We start from the raw sequence: 23,582 nt of genomic DNA on the forward strand, positions 1-23,582 counted from the left end.
ATAAAAAAGCTCGAAATTATATAAAAACAAACAATTTTATTTTTCCTTTGATGTATCCCCTTGATGTGTCTTTTATTTATCGATTGAGGCACTACGAAGTCTGCCGGGACAGCTAGTAAGTAGTATATAATTTTGTAATCTGAATTTACGTTTCATCTTTATCGTTCACGATAACCGTGCTACCGTCGAATACTCACACAATAATGGTCGTGCGTCGATGATGCAAGCTTACATGAGCGGGGTATGCTCGGCATCCATCAAGAGTATTAGCCGGGGAAGGCTCGGCTCGTTGCTCCAACCTTATGGGATTAGGAGACTGACAACGACCTTTGTGCTTCGTTCAATTATTCCGGTAAAACGGAGTGCCGACACGCGATGCTCACGCAACTGAATCAAAATATTTCCGTTTGCATAATCCGTCGGTTTTGATAAAACCCTTAGTCGTGTATACCGCATCTTAAAGTTGTTTTGATTTATTTTGTCTTTGATTTAATAGAAAGGTTTGTATGTTTTTGTGGCACTTAAATTTTTTAGTAATAATAATTTCATTCCAGCATTACAAACAAGGTTTACCTTCATCAAAAAATTCTTACCTGAGGCTGACGTAACGTTTTAATTGAGATACGATTGTTTTCACCAGACTTCAGCGACTGACATAATTATGTTCCAACCATCGCAGACAGAGCTTGAGCCCTTCTAGGGTGTGTTAAACAAATTCAGCTATAAGAAAACGCGGTAGAGGTAAAGTTTCAAAAGAGCTGTATCCCATTTCCTCCTACATTTATCGTATATATTTTCTCTTTAATTAACCCACAAGACTAAAGTCTTATGGATTAATTAGTCTTATGGATTAGAGATTAAATTAATTATAAGAGAAATGTACAGATATCATTCATAACCTGCTCATGTACCTACCTAATAGAATAAAAAAAAACTTCTCCGTCTATGAGTTATCACGTTAATTATAATTATTACAATTATTAATTCTGGTAAGTATGGTAACGTAAAATATCTGTAAATATGAAGGTAGATTTTATAAAATAATTAAATTTATATAATAAAATAGAAAAAAAAAGGTTTTTTAATAAGTACTCGTCGAGATGAAACTCACGTATCGATCGATCATTATCATTGAGTTTATATGTGGCAACTCAAAGTTTCCGTTGAATTCACCTTCCAAAACAGATTACTCTATTGTTATAATCTCATCACAGAGGTGCACGGTCACAATAAGTGATAAATAAATGTTGGTAATTTATAAACAGAACAAAAACCTTTAAATTAAAAATAAATTAAAACGACATTCATAGGTTTATTACATTTATTTTACACGTAAATTCATTTTCATTAAACATTTCGCCATAAACTTTTTAGACTAATTTGACATAGTATTTTGAATACATCAAACACTTACTATTTAATTGAATTCGAAACTAGTAAATAGCCAAACATTGTTAAATAAATGGTCGAATCCATATTGTCTCGGGCTTTCAAATATAATTGATTATTTGAACCCTTCACTATACATAGTTTAACAACACTATAAATTATAGATATTGCTATGATAAATTTCCAATAATGTCTCCCCATAACATCTATTCATTACATTTTTCAATTGATTTAACATTTAGCTTTGGCTTAAATTAAACTAATTAAATGGTAATCCGTCGACAAAGGTTATCGTGTTCTATAAGATACATATATACTGAAAGTAGCTTATAACTATACAAATTTCAAAAATCGTTACAAATCGATGTGATCATGCTCTGATATTGGCAACGCATTTTATAAGGAATATAAATGTTAATTGATTTTTTATTACCTTATCGAATTTCACACAACTACAGAAATAGACAATAGAAGTTCTTATATTTGATATCGTCATGATAATTTTCATTCAAATTGTGCTAAAGTTTGAACAGTTTCCGACTTTTATAAACCAACTGTATGAAGCAAATAATTTTAATACTCGTAAAGTTATTTCTCAGAATTTCAAAAATGGTAAATTGTATTTAACCTATTAGTATTCTAAAATACACAGTATTCCGAGTTTTCGTAGTACTTATTATCATTTACGATCGCCAGGGTTAGTTTAATCAACAAAATATTCATAACTTCTTTGAGTTTTGCAGTAGTTTGGGGTCGTTACACGTGATTGCGTAGAATGAAACTAATTTTGAAATGCTGCCATAAGTATAAAAATTTGGAATAAATTATTAAAAATTGCCAACTCTTTTCAAACCTCGTTAAAGAAGAACACGTTATAGGGCTCGGGAGCTCATGCCAGAGTTAATTAGTCCGTGGTCAAATGGATTTCTTAGAACGCACTTTCGATGGGTGCAGCTGTTCCAAGTTTGCGGATTTTTTTCTTTTTCCTACCTATGCTGATAGCCTTGAAATGCTATTTCAGCTTCTCCTTGACATGTAGGTGAGTTCACGGGGCTCAAACCGGAGTGTTGCTAAGACTGGCCCTAGCAAGAGCAATGCTTCGCAGAATCTACCACCGGATCGGAAAGGCGATCCACTGAGAAGATCCGGCGAGCAGCTCAGTGGGCTGTGTCTATGGGTAATTTACTCATCGAGCCCTTCGTCCCAAGTGACGGGTTCGGCGAGAACGGTGACCGGCCTGCTTCGGTGACAGGCGGTTTGATGGTGGAAGGAGATGACAGAATCATATCAAACAATTACTGTGAGCACTCTCCATGGAACATACTGTACAAAGCACAGAGAGGGCCAACATCTTCCCATTGACCCAGAGTTTTCATTAATTCATTTTTCATAATTAATTACAAAATGAAGCTATGATTAGTTATTACAAATAAATACTGCAAGCGGTTAATGGTTTAACATTACTAAAATTGATCGTATAATTATTTATTTTATCATTTAAAATTAATAAATTGGTCGCAGCAAGTAGCAGCATTCCGATCGACTTATTAGGTAGTTAAATAGTCCACTTATTTATTTTTTTAAGTTATAAACTCAAGTTTATTGTCTAGGTAGGCAGGTATGCCAATGACGTATATTATGAGACATGAGTGATCTACAGTTATCATAAAAACGTCTCTGCCCACCGTCTGACGGTCTGGTGAGTGTCCGAATAAGGAACCAAAATAAATAGGTCCGTACTATTTGCTAAATTTAATGCCCTATCTTCAATTTCCATGCTTTTGTAAAGTCAACGAAAACTCGGTATTATCCATATCAGGTTTTGTGAATTTGTATGTAATTTTTTTTTTCTCAAAATGTTCGATAGTATCTTCAGTCGCATTCAAATAAAATGCTACGTTATAAAATTAAAAATAATAAAATATAACTTACAAAAATTATTTACATCGGCTTATTGTTTTTTTTTTAAATAATTAATCACAAATGCACCTCTAATAAGCACATTCACTCCTATTTACAATACATTTAATAATAGTGTTTATATGTAAATTTATAATATCTACCCAAATTGAAAACGCGGTATATTAGCATGCAGCGATTAAAATCATAAAACCTTCTTAGAACGACTCCGTTCACGGCTAACGCTGTATTGCTGTAATTGTTTCATAAGCTCGAGACGCTAATCTTTTTTTTATTAAACAACTCTTATATTTGACGATTATGGTATAGGAGTTTAGTATTTAACGTTTTTAAAATGGTACTTGAAGCAACCAAACGTATTTTACTTTATTAACTAATATAAGGTTAAGTATAAAAGTATTCCCGAACCTGGAATGTGATGAGAACAGTTTTTTTTTTTTTCAAACAGTTAAATAGTGAAATAAATAGTTTAAAATATGTTGGTGGTTTTAAAATATGAATCCTTAGTATTCAATTTAAAGAAGGCACGAAAGATGAGAAATTTAATAAAACGTATAATTTTGTTTTTGGATAAGAATTCGAATATAATTTAAGTATTCTATATTTGATTCAATACATGAAGTTTTAAAATTTTGTAGCCGTTTCGCCTCAAAATTCTTTGGCAGTGTTTTCATTCAATCCAATCTATTTGGATCACTACGTAAAAACAGTACAATATTATATTAGTTAAAATGCAAGTCACTTTTGTGATTTAAATTTAAACGAAGTCTATCTGATGATTCACGCAAACACAATCGGCTATCGTAAATTATGTTAGTGCATGAAATTACAAAAAACTCATTTTATTAAAAATCAGTAATAACAATCGCGAAACGTAATTGACTGTGAAAAAAATAATCGTTTAGTTCTCGAAAAGCTTAGCCAAAAAATACGAAGCTGACAAAACTGGAACGAGAAATGGTAGATTTAAACGTTCAGATGCGCCTGTGGCTCGGATGTCGCTCTCCAAAACGAATGGCTCGTCGATGACATGAATAATACCATTAGTGCATTCGACATCTGGTCTGAAGACATGGATCCAGTGGCCGTTCCATTCGACGTAATAATCTGATTGAAAGAAAACAATAATATATAAATATAATATATGATAAATAATATATAACGAGGAAGAGGAGGCACTACAGTAAAACACGCTGGGGTTCTCTCCATCATTTATTCATTTTCTATTCTTTTTTTTTTTTCACATAAAATCTCATTAAAATTTTGGGGTATAGATATCTTTTTTTTCTGTGGGAAACGGGACGGGATATTTATGAAAGCCGACACAAGTCGAGGAAGAAAAACAATCTCATTATATAATTAATATAATTTCAAAACAATCTGTTTTACTTGTTAGCGCATTACTGTTTACGGCAGAAATAGACAGGGTGATGGTACCTACACGTGCGGACTCACAAGAGGTCCTATCAACAGTAAAAAAGAAAAAAAAAAAAGTGAAAATGCTACCTATCTAGCTAAATTAGACACCATTAAATTCAAAGATAAAAGTTTATAATGCGAAAGAATAATCAAAAGCTTACTTTTATCAGATTCCTTCACACGCAACCTGAGCGGATCGCGGGAGGTCGGTAGAACAAACGGATGCGTTTCATTCGCGAGCAGTTTTAAATCGGATACAGTGTAAGCACGTCCCGCCCTAATCACATGACGCTCTAATATTTGCTTGGTCTGAAAAAAAAACACATCGTGATACAATTCATACAAAAAACAAAGAACAACAAATTCAATTACATGGAACATTATATAATTTTAACTGCTTAGCGATTGATAACAGGACGTCATAGTGTCATTCAATGACAATAATCTATCTGGCTACTCATAGCTTACATAGTTCCTTTATATTACACTTACAAATTGTAGGGTTTATTATTATGGAAGGGTAAAAAGGTACCATGATCGGGTCGCGTGACGTGTCTTCGGAGAGGCATATGTCTTACAGTGGACTAAAATAGGTTGTTAAAGATTATGGACCCCCACCGATGCGTAAAATACTATCACCATCCTGTCTAATTCTAACACGAAGCATTAGTATGTTCTGGTCTATAGGATAAGACAACCATATTAAGTATAATCCTACAGAAACCAACCCAATATTCAAGGTAAATGGCAGCCTTCTTTTCTTAAAAATAACTTCATTTCTTCAGATAATATTAATAGTCCGCTTTAAAATGAGCAATATAGTATAATATCTAATCATTATTATTACGTAAATTGGTGCTGTTAGTTATTTTTATTTAACGTATAAAAAATTAGGTAATATTTATATTGATAAAAATTACAATATATAAATGAGTCCTTTGGAAGTTTAGTAAGCAGTACTCACGAAATAACCGAAGTCTTCTCTGAAAAGGGCTTTGTACGCAGAAGGGTGCCGAATTTGGAATTTCAACCAGGCGTGGTCCCGCGGCACGAAATATGTATAGCGATGTTCCATATCATTTAACTGATGATTGAACATTTGTCTCTTGCCGAGGTTGTAGGTGATACTAAAAGGTGTAAAACACGATGTTAGTGGAACATTCACGTTAATTATATCGCAATGTTACCTTAATTTATCCGAGCTTACTTAAGCATGGGGTCGGCCTTTAGTTTTTCAAACACAGTAGTATAAGGTACTCCGAGAACTCGGTCAATAATGTGTACGAATCCATTGGTTGCTGCGATATTTGGTTGGATCACTGTCGCATTAACACCACCACCTTCCACTGTCAGCGTTTGATTTTGTCCACGCGTCAAAATATTGAAGTATAAGTATTTGCGTGGAAGCGCCGTTGGAGCTTGGTAGATCTAGATTGAAATTAATATCAACATGTTTTACTAACTGTTAGTGTAAAAAACTTCTGTCTACTACACTATCACTGACATGCTACCATAGATTACGGAAATAAACATATTTAATCAAAATAAAACAATAACTTTACAATTCAAGTACAAATGAAAAACCTACAGATGGCACATTGCAGTCATGCAAATAACCGACTGAAATAAACAAATGGTATAAAAAGGAAATACATAAATATATCAACAAAGATAAATACACCACAGATAAAATTGTTTTAACATACAGTTCCGGGGAGCTGATTTCCAATAAGCAGCGGCGAAACCAGAGAATTAATTCCAGTGCAGGGCATTAATTTTAATATAAATTGCGTTTTATAATTCACTATTGGCGCTCAAAGTTATTTTTAAATAACAACAACAGATTGTAAATATATTTATGTGTTAATTTACCTGATTCATGTTGTTGTGGATTATGGCGTCCATAGGAAGTCGCTCGCGTACTAGATGCAAATTTAATATTTCTTTTAGCTTCTGATGGTTTCTGGAAAATGTTGTTTTTTTATTTGTATTTTCAAGCCTACTTAAGTTTTATGTGATTTATTATGTAAAAGGAAATTACCTAATAATATTTTGAACACTAAGTTCAGCCCATGCTTCGTTTGAAGGAGCGAACAGAGTAATATCTTTAGCCAAAGTGAGTTCGGTGTAAAATTGATTGTTGGGTCCCAAATCCATAAGCACTTCGTAGAATTTACATAGTGGACCATCCTCTTTTTCCTGTCAGAAATCATTTATGTTCAATTTAATCACGAAATGTTTAATAAAATTATTCAACAAACATATTCTCTTCAACTTCATCGCCTATTATATTCAAGTTAGCCCTGTAAACGTCTTGTTAATAATTAGATAATTATATTACTACACATTAATGTATTGCTGTTAAATTTGAATACAAATGTGCAATAGTATTAGGGGAATACGTACATACATGTAAATCGTTTATCGAGAGAGAAAACTCGTAAATGAGTTAGGTTAGTTTTTGTGCATGCAACTACTTTTCTTGTTTTATGTTAAACATATTTTCAATATATAGAAAAACAACCAAAAAACAAATTGAAAAAAAAAAACCAGATTTATTTCTGGTCGAACCACTTGTGAACCTGCACGGATGGCTACCGATAGCCTGCCTATTTCTGCCGTGAAGCAACATTGCCTTCCCTTTTGAAGGGCAGTGCGGCCATTACACTATACAACTAAGATTTATGACCTTATGTCTCAAAGTAAGTGGCGGTATTCAGTTGGTGATGCCTATGTTTTCCGGTAACCTTTAATATCAGAGAGGCCGTTAATTTGTTGACTCGTATAAGCATTAAAAAAATATAAATATGCACTGCAGTGACTCACTACAATGAGAATAAAAATCATAATCGCATAAGTAAGTTCGCGGACAGAAACGTTTTTTATCTATTTTTTCTTTATTGCTTAGATGGTTGGATGAACTCACGGCACACCTTGTGTTAAGTGGTTAGCGAAGCCCATAGACATACCTATACAACATAAATGCCGCAACACATCTTGAGACATGAGTCTATGGTCTCAGTTTCTACAGTACAACAACTGCCCCACCCACCCTTGAAACTGAAACGCTTTACTGCTTCACAGCAGAAATATATAGCATGGTGGTATTTGCCCTGCACGGGTATTTATGCACATCATATTTTAATTTACTTCTTTCACATAGAAAAAAACGGTAACAGGATACATATAATTTAAGATAAGATTATAAACGCTTATTAAATTTGTCCGTAAATCAGACACAATAGAACTTTTCGACTAAGTGTACATGCATAAGTATTACACTATAGTATTATTATTAATGTAAAATTCCCTAAATCTCTTGTACAATAGCTTTGTAAGGTCTATCTTGGAATATAGTTCTGTCGCTTGGAATCCCTAATATAATATTTATATTGAGCGACTGAAAAGAGAATAAAAAATGTTTTGAAACATCTACATCGCTGTCATCGCTTCAGCTGTCTGGAACCGACAGCATTTATCTCCCTGGCCATCGTATGCTTTTTTGAGGAATCAAAAGTTTTTAAATAAGATATTAAATAAAAATATTGATATCAGCTATCTTTTTTCCAAGCCTTCATTAATATGTTTTCGCCCGTTCTAAACAGACCTTCTAACTGTCTATGGCTCGAACGAAATTTGCTTCCGACAGATTTGCCGTAGACCGTGTAGGGTCCACGATGCTAAGATCTCCAATGTTGACATCTTTTGTTTATCACTTGTAGCATATACAAATGCAATTTTGGAATATTTTTATGTTGAGTTAGGTCCGGCGTGTATTATTAAGTTTTAAAATATATGCACAACCTACAATAGAGCTGAATGTATACGTGTATGTGTATATACATGCAGATATATATAAATGTTGTATTTGTGTGTGTTTTTGTATTGTGTTGCTTTTTTTTAAACTTTAATGTTTTAATTTCTTTTTTTTGTTGACTTTTTATTCATTATGGTGTTGATGGTGGAACCATCTGTTTTTATTTAGCTATTTAAATATATATATTACATGTTTGTTATATACTGTTAATTTCCCAATAAATAAACATAATATGTATATTATTATATATCTAAGGTTTCAAGTACATGCAGGATTCAACATCAGGGCGGGCGAGTAGCAATACATAACGTGAAAGAGAAAGGGCAGATTTTGTTAAATGGACAATAAAAAATTATTAGATACCATTAGGATGATTAATGTTGTTTAATGGTTCTAAAAATTCACACCTAGTATTACAATAACACATAACCTAAAATAAATTTATAATATAAAATGGGAATGTTGCAAACTATGTTTGTTTTAATAATATATGTTTGCGATGAAGCTAAAATACATTGTCAAAGTTACTCTCAACATATGTTTTAATGAAAATGTACTCAGAAACGTGCTTAATTGACTTAGTAATTTAAAAAAAAATACGCAAATTAATTGAAATAGAGATCGTGAAGTAAAGAGGACACTCACAAAGATGGATAATAAAATGGAAAAAATAAACAGCTCCATTTTACCTTCATTGCCTGGTTCCCGTAAAAATGAAGCGAAAATCAATGACACGGTTGAAAACATCTTAGTGAATTTTAGCGAAACATTTATTAATATTGGAAAACGGTTACGTGACTAATAAACTTATCAAGGAAGGTACTTTCAAATCAGGTTTACGGTTATTTAAAAAAAATAATCATAATCGAACATTTTGCGGCCTTCCTTTATGTTGGTTTTAATTCAGTAACGGTCCATTTACATAGATATTATTTAAGACTCATAGGGCAGTACAAATAAGAGTTGTTTATGCTGAAGACATGATGAATTTTTTACTGAATAAATTCCATGTTATCTGTTTTTATACCGAATCTTCGATGGAGAAAACTGTGCCATGTAAACACTGTGTCTCATAAACTATACTATCTCAAACAGAATCCAATATTAACTAGTTGACGTACGTTGCCACTTTTTGTAAGATTAAATATTTGTAAGACTCTAAGAATGTCTCTCGGTATGCAGACACTAATGTTTTACTATTTTCATACAAATTTGTTTCAAGTTAAGTATATTGGATATAATATTAAAAAATGATAATTTTACCTTCAAGAAGTTGATGATAGTCGTGTCTACGACCATCAGCGGCCTTTGGATTAGATGCACTACACCATTTTTCACCGGAATATTCGCTCGGACAATGTCGGCTAATACAACACCGCGGCTATGCTTCGCGTCGCCAGCCACAGTATTCGATTTAACGTAAGCTAAACAGAAGATAGATATTAATTATGAGAAAGTACATTATCCAAAAAAAGCCCTTTTGTCACATATTTTAAAAGAAACCAGCTGTGAGATTCGATGCCAAGATATGGCTTTTAAGGATTAACTTATAACTACATATATGCAATAAAATACATAGCTACAAAGTTTTATTTATTTATTGGTTAGATGGGTGGACGAGCTCACAGCCCACCTGGTGTTGAGTGGTTACTGGAGCCCATAGACATCTACGACGTAAATACGCCACCCACCTTGAGATATCAGTTCTAAGGTCTCAAGTATAGTTACAGCGGCTGCCCCACCCTTCAAACCGAAACGCATTACTGCTTCACGGCAGAAATAGGCAGGCTGGTGGTACCTACCCGCGCGGACTCTCAAGAGGTCCTACCATCAGTAATTACGCAAATTATAATTTTGCGGATTACAGTTGATACACTGATAAATTCCTTGTCTGAGTTTTGATTACTATGTATATTTGTATATATCTATATATTAATACGTGAAGCAAAAACTTTGTATCCCTTTTTACGATAATTGCGCAGACGGAGGAGTATGAAATTTTCTAAACTTATAGAGAATATAGAGAAGAAGTGCACAATGCTAATATTTTTTTAAAATAATGCATAAAAGATACATTAAATCAATAAAGAAAACATTACACACACTACATACCATGTATTTGACGCACACACGCATGCTATTTATTTATTGTCAAACTTTATTTCTTGACGTCTGTGGTCAAATTGAGAATAGATTAAATATTGTTTGTCTTTATTATTATTATTTTTTAGTGTAGCCTTGGCGAAATTTGTGATTATAGTATGTGTACAAACTTACAATTCCAATTAATTATGGTCGAATTTCGACTACTGCGGGACCTCTTGTTTAAATAAAAGTACATAAGTATGTAGGTATATCAGTTCTGGTTCCCCACAGTATGAGGAACCCTAATTTGGAGAAGGAAGATCGTACGCGACTTATTAAAAGAAATTGAAAATATCAATAAACTTACTGATTTCCTCTTTACCGTTCATGGTTGTACTGAACGACACAATGACCTTAACATTGTCTCCAAATGCCAAGGTTTCAAACTCTTTGGCGTCGGGGGTTGCGTGCGTGAATAGAACATGGTGAGGAATAACGTGACCGTCTATTACTTTCTCATCTATCAGGTCAGACCTAGCTGCAGGCTGAGGAATAAATTTTAAAATAGTTTTAAGACATTAAATAAAATTTTTTAGGGCAAATACGAAGATGCAATACAATATATTTTTTTATGTAAAAACACATAAGGGATTCAAAATTGAAATGGTTACAATATCGATAATATCTTCATGCTTTTTCTTATGACGTAAACGGAAAACACGACACGTGTTTTATTGCATTTATGGGTGGAAGAGCTCATAGCCCACCTGGTTTCAAATGGTTACCGGAGCCGATAGACATCTATAACGTAAATGCCGCCACCCACCTTGAGATATGAGTTCTAAGGTCTCAGTATAGTAACAACGGCTACTCCACCCTTCAAACTTCAGTATAGTTACATTGATGTGCAAAGCATACGTGTTGATTAAGGAAGTTTATACGAGTATTCCGTGAAGGAACAATCGAAACTGAAGACAACTGACGGACTCCGTCCCCATTTCACGAGACAGCTGACTCAGCGGGTCATTTAATTTATTTTCCATTCCATTCCCTTTTAATTATGTTATATGTTATGCTGTGCGAAAAATATGAAAAAAAATTGTATGTATTATTATTTTTTTGCTACAAACTTCAACACATCAGCACTGCTATCACTCGTCACTCACACATTTTTGGAGGAAAATTTGAATTTCCCTAGTGTATTAGTTGTTTCCGTGTTAAGAAATTTTTAGGTTAATATTTAGCTTTCGAACCTCGAATCCTTCGTCAACTGGAATGAAGAATGTATGCCGGCCCTCCGCGTTAAATACTTTGCTTTTTTGTAGCTGGTTCACTTTTTGACGGAAAGACCTAAAAAATAAATTTTTACAGCGTTTTTATTTCGAACTATATTCTGCAGAAGAAGAACACAAATGATTTAAAGTTATTTCTTTTTACTATTCAAATCAGTTTTCCTATTTGTTTGTATTTTGAATTGCATAAATGGACGAATAAATCTCATACTAGTACATATGGGCGCAAATGCTACTATTGCAAATAATTAACATGATATATAGTTTAGTTTATTCTATATTATTATTTATTTATTATTAGCAAGATGAAAATTCTACTATACGTAATATTTAGTAGACACTGTTTTGATGTGAAAATATTCAGAATATGTTTAATGTTTATATTATTCTTTAAAAACACAAATTACTGTAAAAATAATCAAATATTAATAAATCATAAATATTAATAATAAATTGTTTTATAATTAACATTAATAATTTGATTAAGAATTGTAGGCCTCTAATAAATTACACCTTTAGCTACAATGACAGTAAAGTGTGTGCCGGGATGCAATAGTAGTCCATTGATTTCTTTATTAAATATTAAATTGATTTTATAATTTACTAGTAGTTGTCCTATGAGCTAAATGATAAACATCGCGTGATGAATATCTAAGTAAGTTTAACTCGAGTTGATTTTAATTGAAACACGCGATGCTGTATTCATTAATTGGAAGTTCCAAATATACTTGAAACCGAATTGCGATTTTGTTTTGCAGCTCATAGGCCTATTACAAAACATTCTTTGTACATGCTATTTGTACAGAATAGGCGTTTAATTAGAATACTTTTCCAATATGGACGAATAGGGATTGTAAATGATTAAAAAAAAAAATAGAGATTGTCAAAAAACTTTTTCGAACATTATCAGGAAATTTGAAATTTCCAATGAAATGATAAAAAATGTATATTATTATCTATAGATTATAAGAAGTAAAAAAATAATTAAACAAAAAATGCATTTGTTATTATAATTATTATCAATACGTAAACGCAACATGATTAAAGTATTGGTTGCAAGGAGTAGGGGTGTACACTGCTCAGGTTGTAGTTGTTGAGAAGTGAAAAGGAAATGATGACATCATCCCAAACAAATCCTATAAGCGCCCCTTATATCCCTCTCTTCTAAACTTTGATACGGTAACTCTCCACCGTCTTTTTACAATTTTGGAACAAATGATTTGCTTTGAAATCGAGAAAGTGTAGTCCACGTAGTGTAGGACGAAGTTGCGTTTGGACAGCTGTACATACATATAACTTTAATGGGAGTACTTTTTTTGACGCAAAAATTGTTAAATATTGATAAAAATTCACGTTCATGTGATCGTTTATAAATCAGAATAGAATATAGGTCATAGTATAGTATATTTAACAAACTTTAGGTAGCGCCGGAGTAGTTTCCAAAAATCGTTTTTGTAATAAATACCAATAGTAACAGCTGATCGAACCGGGTCGCCCTAGTGTCCTATAGTACTTTACTTTAATGAGAGAATGTGAACATTCCAATGGTGACTAATCAAAAACTGCTTATGATTAGCGTAAAATTCGGAATCACGTTTTTATTGAACTAATGGCAGGTATAGCTTATTGTGAGGCCATATGGGTAGGTGCCATCAAAATGCTTATTTCTGCCGCGAAGTAGTCGAACTTTAGTGCGAGGTAAGTACTGAATCTATGATTTCTTCTGTTCATCTAGAGCAATAAAAACTAACGGTATCCTTGATATTCACGTCTATTTATTTATGTAAGTGAGTTTCTAAGTATGCCAACGCAACTGTTTTCCTTTGAATTTATTGACAAAGATAGGCTCGTAGCCAAGTAGCCAATCAAGATAATACATACGATAATAATTAATGGTTACAGAGCGAATAGACTAGGATAAACAAATGCCGTATTATTTATCTTTAATAGATACACAATTAAGCCAGTAAAATCATATGTAATGTATGTATATAAACATAGTTTGCACAATCAAGATTATTAACGTGAATGTATTGGCGTAGGAACAGAATGGTTGTGGTTATCAGACTAATGGATAAATGTTCACCATAAGCCACTGTGAAATCTCTAGTAAAAAAATAATGTAAAGTGTAATATTTGAAAAGTTGAAAAACATGGAAATATAAATTTTAAGGATTTTCGTATCGTTTCGAAAATTTCATGATAGAAAAAATTCCTGGCAAGTTGATGCGGAAAATAAAATCGCTGGGGTAATGTCTTGTGCCTTCAGGAAACTCGCTCGCTTTTTGGCCATATTGTTTCCAAGTGATTGAATTTTGTGATGATCTTAAAAGTTTTTCTTTTTAAGTTTTTGTTATTTCCTCCTTATTTCTACCTTTTTTGTTCGAAAAAAAAAATAAAAACTTTATCTTGGTAGCCTTAAATTTAAATTTTACATTATATGCCTATTCAACTTGTAAATAAATGCATATTATTTATTCTATTATTACTTACCTTAGGCGATGCTGTCCAATATTGAAGACATCAGAGTGTTCTAAAAACTGATATGCATTAGGGCTATAGACTGGAGAGCTGACGGAGCCAGGACCATGAGGCTGAAGTGGCTGCAGAACTTGATCTATCACATGGAGTACCTACAAAATATGTAATGACTGAAATGTAACTAAGCGCACGTTAAATTATATTTTGTGGATATTCGAAATTTGAAAGATACAATTATTAGTAAGAAATCAGCTTACTTGTCTTTTATTGTTTCGATTAACCGATTGATATGATCTTGAAATAAACACTTTAGCGTTGTTTACATAGATGTCGTCGTGCATGGCATCGTGACGCCTAGTCACCCATAATGGAGGATTACCATCTAATTCCGAAGAAATAGCATAATCCAAGTTTGTCAGCGTGGTTGCCAGGTTTGCTGCAAGAAAAATATAGTTTTTGCACTTTTAAAACAACAAATATTAACAATAACCTATAAATAATTGGCAAAACCAAAATATCTATGTACCAGTTTCTTGTTTATCAACCGTTACTATTTTCATTGTTTTGCTTAACCGCTATTGACGCGCTTCAGTGTTGTCGATAAAAATGGTTATCGTCTTCTTTAATCTTAATAGTAAAACTAAAGAGAAAATGAAACTAAAAAAACATGTGGCACTCGGGAACTGCCGCGGTAAAGCTATTATTGCATAGCATTTTTTATCAACTTATGCAATTATAATTAGACAATGATAATTTAATATTAAAACAATAATAAAACAAGACCACGCTATATTAAACATTAATAAAAGCAAAACCTTAACTGTCCCCTTCACACTCATAAGGTAGACCGCGCCAGAGAGAGATGGGCAGACTTTTCATGATGCGTATGCAGTGTGACGTCACGCCACGATCTTATTCACAAACACTACACAAGCGCAACGTGTGAATGTGTTGAACGCGAGCTACATGGTAGGCGGAGTGAGGGGTGTAAGGTTTTTTTCGTTACGGAATTTCATGATTCCGCTCTGAAGCCGCGCTCAAGGCCCGCGATAAAATCTATGCAATAGATAAAAAAAAATTTTTTTTTTTAAGTTTTAGATTGTGATAGTATTCGATGGTTGGACGATTCGCACTACTTCTAATCGCCTTGTACTTTAATAGTTTTTGAAAACCGTTATACGTTATTACTTTTTTTATTTTATATTTATAATTCCTGTTCTGGCTAGAAAACAGATAAACAATTACAAAATAAATTTAATTGTAAAACTTGAAGGGTTTTACGAGATGAATTTGAACGTACAAATCGTAACTCGAACTATACCAAAATTAACAAAGACTCTCCCATCGCCAACTCTGACTGGGGTTAGACAAAAAGTTTGCTTCCATCTTAGACCCGAGGTTCCATGTGTCACGCTTAAGTTTCTTAACTTAGTTCGGATACAAAAGCAGCAAAAGTTGAAGGGCTCGCATTCTTATTTGGACGTAATAGTCTTTTGATAAAAACGTTTTCATAACCTAAGTTTAACGAGACAATAAATAACATAAAAATGTAGATTGTTTTTTTTTTGTGACGATAGAGAAAAATATAACGATTAAACAAGGAGTTTGATATTATTTTATCCGCTAAATCCCTATATAATTTGCTTTGTACAGAAGGAAAGGACTTTGGCATCATACTTCAGCGAATGACATATAGTACGCGAGTGGTTATAATTGTATATGTACATTTTATTCTGAGTTAGTTTTACTGGTGGTATGACCTCTTGTTAGTCCGGACGGGTAGGTACCACCACCCCGCCTATTTCTGCCGTGAAGCAGTTATGCGTTTCGGTTTGAAGGGTGGGGCAGCCGTTGTAACTATACTGAGACCTTAGAACTTATATCTCAAGATGGGTGGCGCATTTATGCTGTAGATGTCTATGGGCTCCAGTAACCACTTAACACCAGGTGGGCTGTGAGCTCGTCCACCCTTCTAAGCTTTAAAAAAAAAAGCAACGGCAGCTTAGGAGTCAACTCGTTTGAAGTGAAAATAGAGGAGCCTCGTATTACTTTTGCTGCAGCTTTGACATAAAAATGCGTTCTTTTTTTCCGGACTAGCTTTACTTACATATATGGTACAGGACGAGGTTATCGTCCATTTCACCCATGTATCTTTGGAAAGCTTCGTTTGTTGGCGCGAACAGGGTCATCTGTCTGTAGTGAAGACTGGTATTGGCCACTACGTTCCGCTCCAACAGCGCCAAGAACTGCAACAAAACATGCAACTTACTGATGGTAGGACCTCTTGTGAGTCCGCACGGGTAGGTACCACCACATTGAAATCGTCGTGGCCTAAGTGATAAGACGTCCGGTGCATTCGTGTTGACCGATGCACGGGTGTTCGAATCCCGCAGGCGGGTACCAATTTTTCTAATGAAATACGTACTCGACAAATGTTCACGATTGATTTCCACGGTGAAGGAATAGCATCGTGTAATAAAAATCAAACCTGCAAAATTATAATTTGCGTAATTACTGGTGGTAGGACCTCTTGTGAGTCCACGCGAGTAGGTATCACTACCCTGCCTACTTCTGACGTGAAGCAGTAACGCGTTTCGGTTTGAAATGTGGGGCAGCCGTTGTAACTATACTGAGACCGTAGAACTCATATCTCAAGGTGGGTGGCGGCATTTACGTTGTAGATGTCTATGGGCTCCGGTAACCACTTCACATCAGGTAGGCTGTGAGCTCGTCCATCCATCCAAGCAATAAAAAAACAAAAAAAAAAACTCTCCTCACTACGCAGAAACAACGATGCAATAGAAAAATAAATAAAAATTTAACGCATTTAAAAAGAAAGAAAAAGTAAGTTAGACAAATTACAATTTACAATATGAAGTATTATTACCCCAAAAACAATAAAGGGTTGAGATAAATCAAGTCCCACTAAATTTTGTGACTTATTTCAATCACCTTACATAATATTTGTAGATGTGCGGTAGTAGATTGGTGTCGTGTGATTTATTCAAGCATACTTTAAAGCACATGGAAATTTAATTAAATATATACCTAAATAAAAAAATATTCTGAGTAATCAGTGATTTAAAAGTTTCAAGGGAGTTTAGTGGTTCCAATTTCTACATATTGATTGCTTTTCTTGTAAAATATAGTATACAACTTATAATCACACGCATAATATTAACGCCATTAGTCTTATTGTTTAAAGTGTGTTTTTTTATGTCATGAAAACAGAACTCTGAGCAGTTTCTATATTCGTTTTTGTTGATCGGCTCTGCTTGTGGTTAGCATTTTATGAAGGTAACAATAAAAATAGTCCATAAACAAACTTATCTGTATTTAAGTCGCAAAAAAATATTATTCGATTTCTGATAGGCGATAAACAATAACAGATTCAGATCACGCGTATTGACACGAAAGTGAAACACTTCAAACACAAAGAAAACTCGGAAACGTTAATAGAAATCACGTTCGCAGCGTTGATGTGGCACAACAATGGATTCCCGCGGGTACCGCCGTTGTTTACATAGTATATGTGAAACCGGGCCTCCGTGGCCCTTACATTGTCGTCTGCGAAGGTAAAACTGGGAAGCCTTTGTTCAAACAGTGATTCACGCATGAAACATTTAAGAGAGATTTCAGAACGGGCACCGTTTGTGGAACAGCGTTCTTGATACGAAACTAAAATGTGTACACTACTTCAGGCTTGTTATTATTCCATGACTACTCAAATATGCTACATAGCATTAGTTTTAATTGTCTTAACTAAAATTTATTGTTTGAATTAATTTATGTTCGTTTTCCAATTATTTGTTTAAATGTATACAGTGGAAGGGATTTTAATTGCCGGGCTATCGAATGCCGGTACATTTAATTTAGTGGATGAGTTCGACCTATCCTATAACTCAGTGTGAATGTACTCATAGTGCAGTTTGAAAACTACGTATGTATGTAAATAAAAAAGTAAGCTTAATTTAGAATTTAAATCGTCATTTTTTTATTCACTATATTTTGTAACTAATTTTATTATATTTTAAAATTAAAACTTATAAATATGCATTTTATTTAAAGAATTGATTACCCCGTCCTGATTTTAACAAAATCATTGCTTGCAATATTTTAAGACTATTATTCCGCAAGACATTCAATCTAGGTAGGTTCCCATTCACGTCACGTTCTCAACAGGCTCCGGTGAACACATAACATCAAGTGGGCCGTGAGCTCCTACACTCGTCTACTGTCATACAAATAACTTCGATAACAAATATGTTTATCTCATTTTAAAATTTTTCTGAAATTTATGTTATTTTTGTACAGAAAAACATCCTTTCATGTCGCTTTTACAAAGAACCTACGCGACTCTACGGACCTATTACATAAATATAATGACTGCGATTCACTTTAAGTTATTTCAAATTATTCTCGAGGTGAAAGAAGAAAATATTGTTCCCGGAGCTCTCATTAACGAAACAAAATGCAGGGAGCCTGAAAATTTCAAATTGTTTTTTTTTTTTTTTTATGATTGAAAGTTTACTGGTGGCCCGAAGGCCTTTCCAGTTTCACCAGGACAGGTGGGCGAGCAAAGGCTCAGCCAAGAGGGGTGGGATTTGCTAACAACTGCCCGAGCGCCTCCGAAGGAGACCTAACAACTCAAGAGCAATTTTTTCGCGAATGAATCTACTACCGGATCGGAATCGCGACCCGCTGAGAAGATCCGGCGAGAAACTCAGCGGGCTGATGCATGGGTTAGGTTGCACGTCGACCTCTTTGTCGAGTTCGACGAGTACGGTTACCGGGGTCCCTAAGCCTGCCCCTAGTATTAGAGCTGAAGGCATCTAATGCAAAGGTTATTGGATCTGATGGATCCGTAAGGACGTGTCTAGGGCGTCGACGGTGACTGGCTCCTGCATGATCAGGATTCGGGGAGTAGTCAGCGGCGGCAACGATAAGGCGATTATCATGACGCATAGCCTTATCGAAGTATCGTTCCGACGCTGACTTCATGTATTTCCGAATTGATTCGAGGCCCAGGTCGTCGTGTAGGTCAACGTTCCTCACGAACCACGGAGCCCCGACAGCTAACCTGCAAAAGCGAGATTGTAGGGATTGGAGGGTGTCTATGTGTGTGCGGGCCGCGTGAGCGAACACCACACTCGCGTAAGTCATGACGGGCCTTATGCAAGTTTTGTAAAGTGTCACCTTGTTCCGAAGGGACATTTTACTCCGCTTACAGATCATGGGGTAGATTCTACCGAGAATAAACGCGGCACGGTCACGGACTGATTTTATATGCAGGCGGAATGTCATCGATGCATCCAGGGTAACGCCCAGGTACTTGACCTTCCTGGCCCAGGGTATGGGTTGTCTAAAGAGAGTAATCGGGGGTGTGAGATTCCTCCTCCTAATCCGGGAGGAAATCCGTGTGGAGCTTCCCCTCTGAAATAGCACCGCAGTACTTTTCGCTGGGTTGATGTCTATGCGCCATTTTCGGAACCACTGTCCTAGGGCTAGGGCTGCGCTCTGAAGCTTCTTCGCGATTAGGGACTTATTTCTACTAGAATAGTAAACAGTCGTGTCGTCGGCGAATAAAGCTAAATGGGTCGGCGGCGACCGGGGAATATCGTTGACGAATAAGCTAAATAGGAGGGGTGAGAGGACAGAGCCTTGCGGGACTCCAGCTGTGAGAGGTCGTGGGGAGGAGCGGGTTCCCTCGACTCGATATCGAAAAGAGCGGTTCGACAAGAAGTCCCGTATGATGAGCACGAGACTATCCGGCACGCCCATGTTGAATAGTTTGAAAATCAAACCATTGTGCCAGACTTTGTCGAACGCTTTTGCGACGTCGAAGAAGAGAGCTCCCGTGTATAACGGTTTTGGTCGATTAAGCCCCACAAGAATGTGCTCCGTGAGGCGGTGCACCTGTTGAACGCATGAGTGATTTGTACGGAATCCGAATTGTTCATCGATAAGAATGCCCTTGGATGAGACGAAGTCTCTGAGGCGTTTGTAGAGCAGACGCTCATACAGTTTGCCTAGAGACATGAGGAGGCTAATCGGGCGGTAGCTCGTCGGATCATTTTTTGGTTTACCGGGTTTATGTATGCCGATAACGTCCGCTTCTTTCCACACCGCGGGAAAGATACAGTTCGCCATAGCGGCATTGAAAATAGATGCCAACATCACGATGAGTTGGACGGGTAGAAGTTTAATAACGCGGTTGGATATACCGTCGGAACCGGGAGCCTTGCGAGGACGTAGGTCTTTGATCAAGTCTTTAACTTCCATCGGGGTGACGGGTGGTAACGCATCAGAGGGTGGCAAGGAGGCTCTGCGTTCTACCTCACTGTCTACTAATTCTACATGAACAGGGTCCACGGATTGAGTGCTGGGCGTGCACTGGGTTTGCAATGTATCGGCCAGCAGCTCTGCTTTTTCGTCATCATCGAACGCCGCGAGTCGGCCTGAGGGGCCTACGAGGGGGGGCATAGTTACTACCGTATCCGATTTGAGAGTACGAGCTAAGCGGTAGTAAGACCTTTGGGAGGGCGCGAGTCCTTCTAAGAAATCAGACCATCTGGCATCTCGGACTTCGGCGATGCGAGACTTTACGTCGCGTTGTAGGGCACGCATTCGAATACGATTTTCCGCGGTAGGATACCTGTCATAGGCGCGTATCGAGGCGTTCTTAGCTCTAAGAAGTTCCCTAATATCGTCGGACAATTTGAAGCGGTGAAGGAAGTCCTCCGCTACAACTTGTTTCGATGACCTATCTAATGTCGAGGTGATGTGTGACGTTAAGATGTCTATGGCTTCAGCGGTATCCTGAGGAGACGGGATAGAGTCCGGGTTAAACGGGAGCGATGGTGGATCAGATTCAGCCAGGCTGATGCCCAGCGTGTGCCAATCCACCACAGTCCTCGTGACGGGAACGGAATCGGGAGCGCGACCGAGCTTCATAACGACGGGACGGTGGTCTGAATCTAACTCTGAAACTACTTCGATCGAGTGTAAGCGCAGAGTTACGTTTTTTAATAACGCTATGTCGAGTATATCCGGGCGATGCGCGATATTTAGCGGGTAGTGAGTCGGGGTTAGCGGAGCGACGATATCGAAGGCGAGATCATCGACTAACGCGTCAAGCCGCCTGCCATTCGGGGTTGTGGTGTGTGAGTTCCACCTGATGTGTTTACAATTTAGGTCGCCCGCCAGAATGACAGAGCTTCCCATACCGAGCAGCGCCTCGATATCACTGCTTAGAACGATCTTATCCGGTGGAAGATAAACGGACGCGATAACGATCGGCGCGTGTCCCGTCAGTGAGATTCGGCACACTGATGCTTCGATATTAGCGAGCGCGGGAGGATCGAGCGGGACGCAATGCAGGGCTCTTCTATAGTAAATGACGGTACCACCACCACGGGCAGAGAGCCTGTCGTTCCTGACCATGTTATAGTTCGCGATTTTAGGGTCACGGCGCGCGGGCTTAAGTAGGGTCTCCTGCACTAAAAAGATATCAATTTGGTGGTCACGCAAAAAGTCAGAAACCTGATCACGTTGATTTGCGAGACCGTAAGCGTTAAAAAATCCTATCGTTACGGATAGGGGCTTTATTCTACTTATATACGCCATTGATTACCGGCGGAGTGAGGGGAGGACGTACGTATTTAATGACGCGTATACGTCGGCGTATTCCTGCACAACGGCGATAAAGTGTTGTGCAGTGGAGGCAGCGCGAATGGCGTCGCCCAAAGCGTTAACGCGCTCAAAGTTGATCGACTGAAAGAAGTCGATCGCTAAAGCGAGATTGTCGGACGCGGTCGGAGGGCAAGTCGCGGGAGAGGGACGAGTCGCGGGGGCGGGACGAATCGCGGAGGAGGGAGTTGTAGCCGTGTTCGTGTACGGCAGCGGTTTTGCCCAGGCCGAGACACTGGGCACCGCCGCCGGAACGAACGCTGGCTTAGCCTGCGACGCAGAGGGTGCCGAGGCTTTGATGTCTGGGCCGGAAGCTCGGAGGCGGTTTTGGCGGGCGACGCGGCGATTTATTTTAGGGGCTCGGGGGCAACCACGGTAATTCGCGGGGTGACCCTGTGTTCGACACAGGACGCAGCTAGGCGGTTCCGTCGCGGTTTTTTGGTCGCGAGCGCAGAGGGCCGTGGCGTGATCGCCCAAACACTTAACACATCGGGGGCGCGCGTGACAGTTACGGGAAGAGTGCCCGTACAATTGACAGTTATGGCACTGGCTAGGAGTGCCTTTTTTATGGGGGGCTTCGACAGCGATACCAGAGAGCCTACAGACGGTCTGTGTGTTAAAGATTTTCTTACCCTCGGGGGTAGGCTGGAGAGCGACTAGAACCATATTATATGGCTCCCTACCGCGACCGGTGTGCATACGGTGCACAGAATTCACTGGTAGGCCTTGTTCTAACAGGTCGGCTTTTACGAGCTCTACATCTAACTCTTTAGGGATTCCGCGTATTACAACGCGGAGTTCGCGCTCCTCCTGGAGCGTAAATGTATGGAAACTTATACGCTCCTTACGGAGGTAAGAAGAGAGGGCCCTATGGTCGTCGGGTGTTTGAACCTTAATTTGAATGCCGTTCGCGAGGTTACGGGCATTCGTGAAATTTATATTTTTGGCCTTAAGGGCCAGGCAAACTCGATCCCAAGCTGCCTTCTCCTGAAGGATAACCGGGGGAGGGGTCTGGGTTTTATTTTGTGCCACCGGACGCGGCGACGGAGTGGCACGGGCTGGGGGCGCAACGGGAGTCTGAGGGCGGGGGCGCGACGCGTTCACGGCTTTGCTAATTTTAGCGGCCGCGGGAGCTCGAGACTCCGCGGCACGCTTCTTACCCTTCTGTACCAGGGTGAATCCATCCGTCGATGAGGCGGGGGCGAGGTCGACCTCCATGTCCGAGTCAGAGTCGGAGCACGAGGAGGCGGGTGCAGGCGACCTACGAGCAAGTGTAGGTGTTTTAGAGGGCGCGACGGAGGCCGCGGATGATCGCTCAGCTGAAACGATGGTCACGGCGGACGACGTAGCAGCTTTTCTCGCCAGTATAGGCGACACGGGAGCGGCAGGCACGACAGAGGCTGCGGTGCTCAATGCAGAAGCTCTGCACGCAGGTACAGGCGACGCAGGAGCAGCGAGCGCGGCGGAGTCCTCGAGAGGGCTCGCAGTGT

General features: G+C 37.6%; 1 protein-coding gene across 2 annotated transcripts in view; it reads right to left on the bottom strand.

Annotated features, from left to right (window-relative positions):
* Nucleotides 1–1,307: 1,307 nt before the first annotated feature.
* The window catches only part of LOC101745995 (fasciclin-1), a 69,338-nt gene continuing 47,063 nt past the window's right edge, over nucleotides 1,308–23,582 (bottom strand). The window contains exons 2-14 of one of the 2 annotated variants that reach the window (XM_012688586.4): nucleotides 16,511–16,649; nucleotides 14,661–14,839; nucleotides 14,416–14,555; nucleotides 11,884–11,980; nucleotides 10,998–11,175; nucleotides 9,809–9,969; nucleotides 6,770–6,927; nucleotides 6,601–6,691; nucleotides 6,435–6,446; nucleotides 5,936–6,156; nucleotides 5,693–5,855; nucleotides 4,890–5,037; nucleotides 1,308–4,416 (exon numbers count right to left, since the gene is read on the bottom strand). In XM_012688586.4, the coding sequence (XP_012544040.2) occupies nucleotides 4,211–4,416; nucleotides 4,890–5,037; nucleotides 5,693–5,855; nucleotides 5,936–6,156; nucleotides 6,435–6,446; nucleotides 6,601–6,691; nucleotides 6,770–6,927; nucleotides 9,809–9,969; nucleotides 10,998–11,175; nucleotides 11,884–11,980; nucleotides 14,416–14,555; nucleotides 14,661–14,839; nucleotides 16,511–16,649 (1,893 nt within the window). In that variant the 3' untranslated portion in view covers nucleotides 1,308–4,210. The remainder of the gene's footprint in view (nucleotides 4,417–4,889; nucleotides 5,038–5,692; nucleotides 5,856–5,935; nucleotides 6,157–6,434; nucleotides 6,447–6,600; nucleotides 6,692–6,769; nucleotides 6,928–9,808; nucleotides 9,970–10,997; nucleotides 11,176–11,883; nucleotides 11,981–14,415; nucleotides 14,556–14,660; nucleotides 14,840–16,510; nucleotides 16,650–23,582) is intronic. The other variant, XM_004923990.4, reaches the window with a different exon arrangement.

The sequence above is a fragment of the Bombyx mori genome, chromosome 9, assembly GCF_030269925.1.
Source record: "Bombyx mori chromosome 9, ASM3026992v2".
NCBI lineage: Eukaryota > Metazoa > Arthropoda > Insecta > Lepidoptera > Bombycidae > Bombyx > Bombyx mori.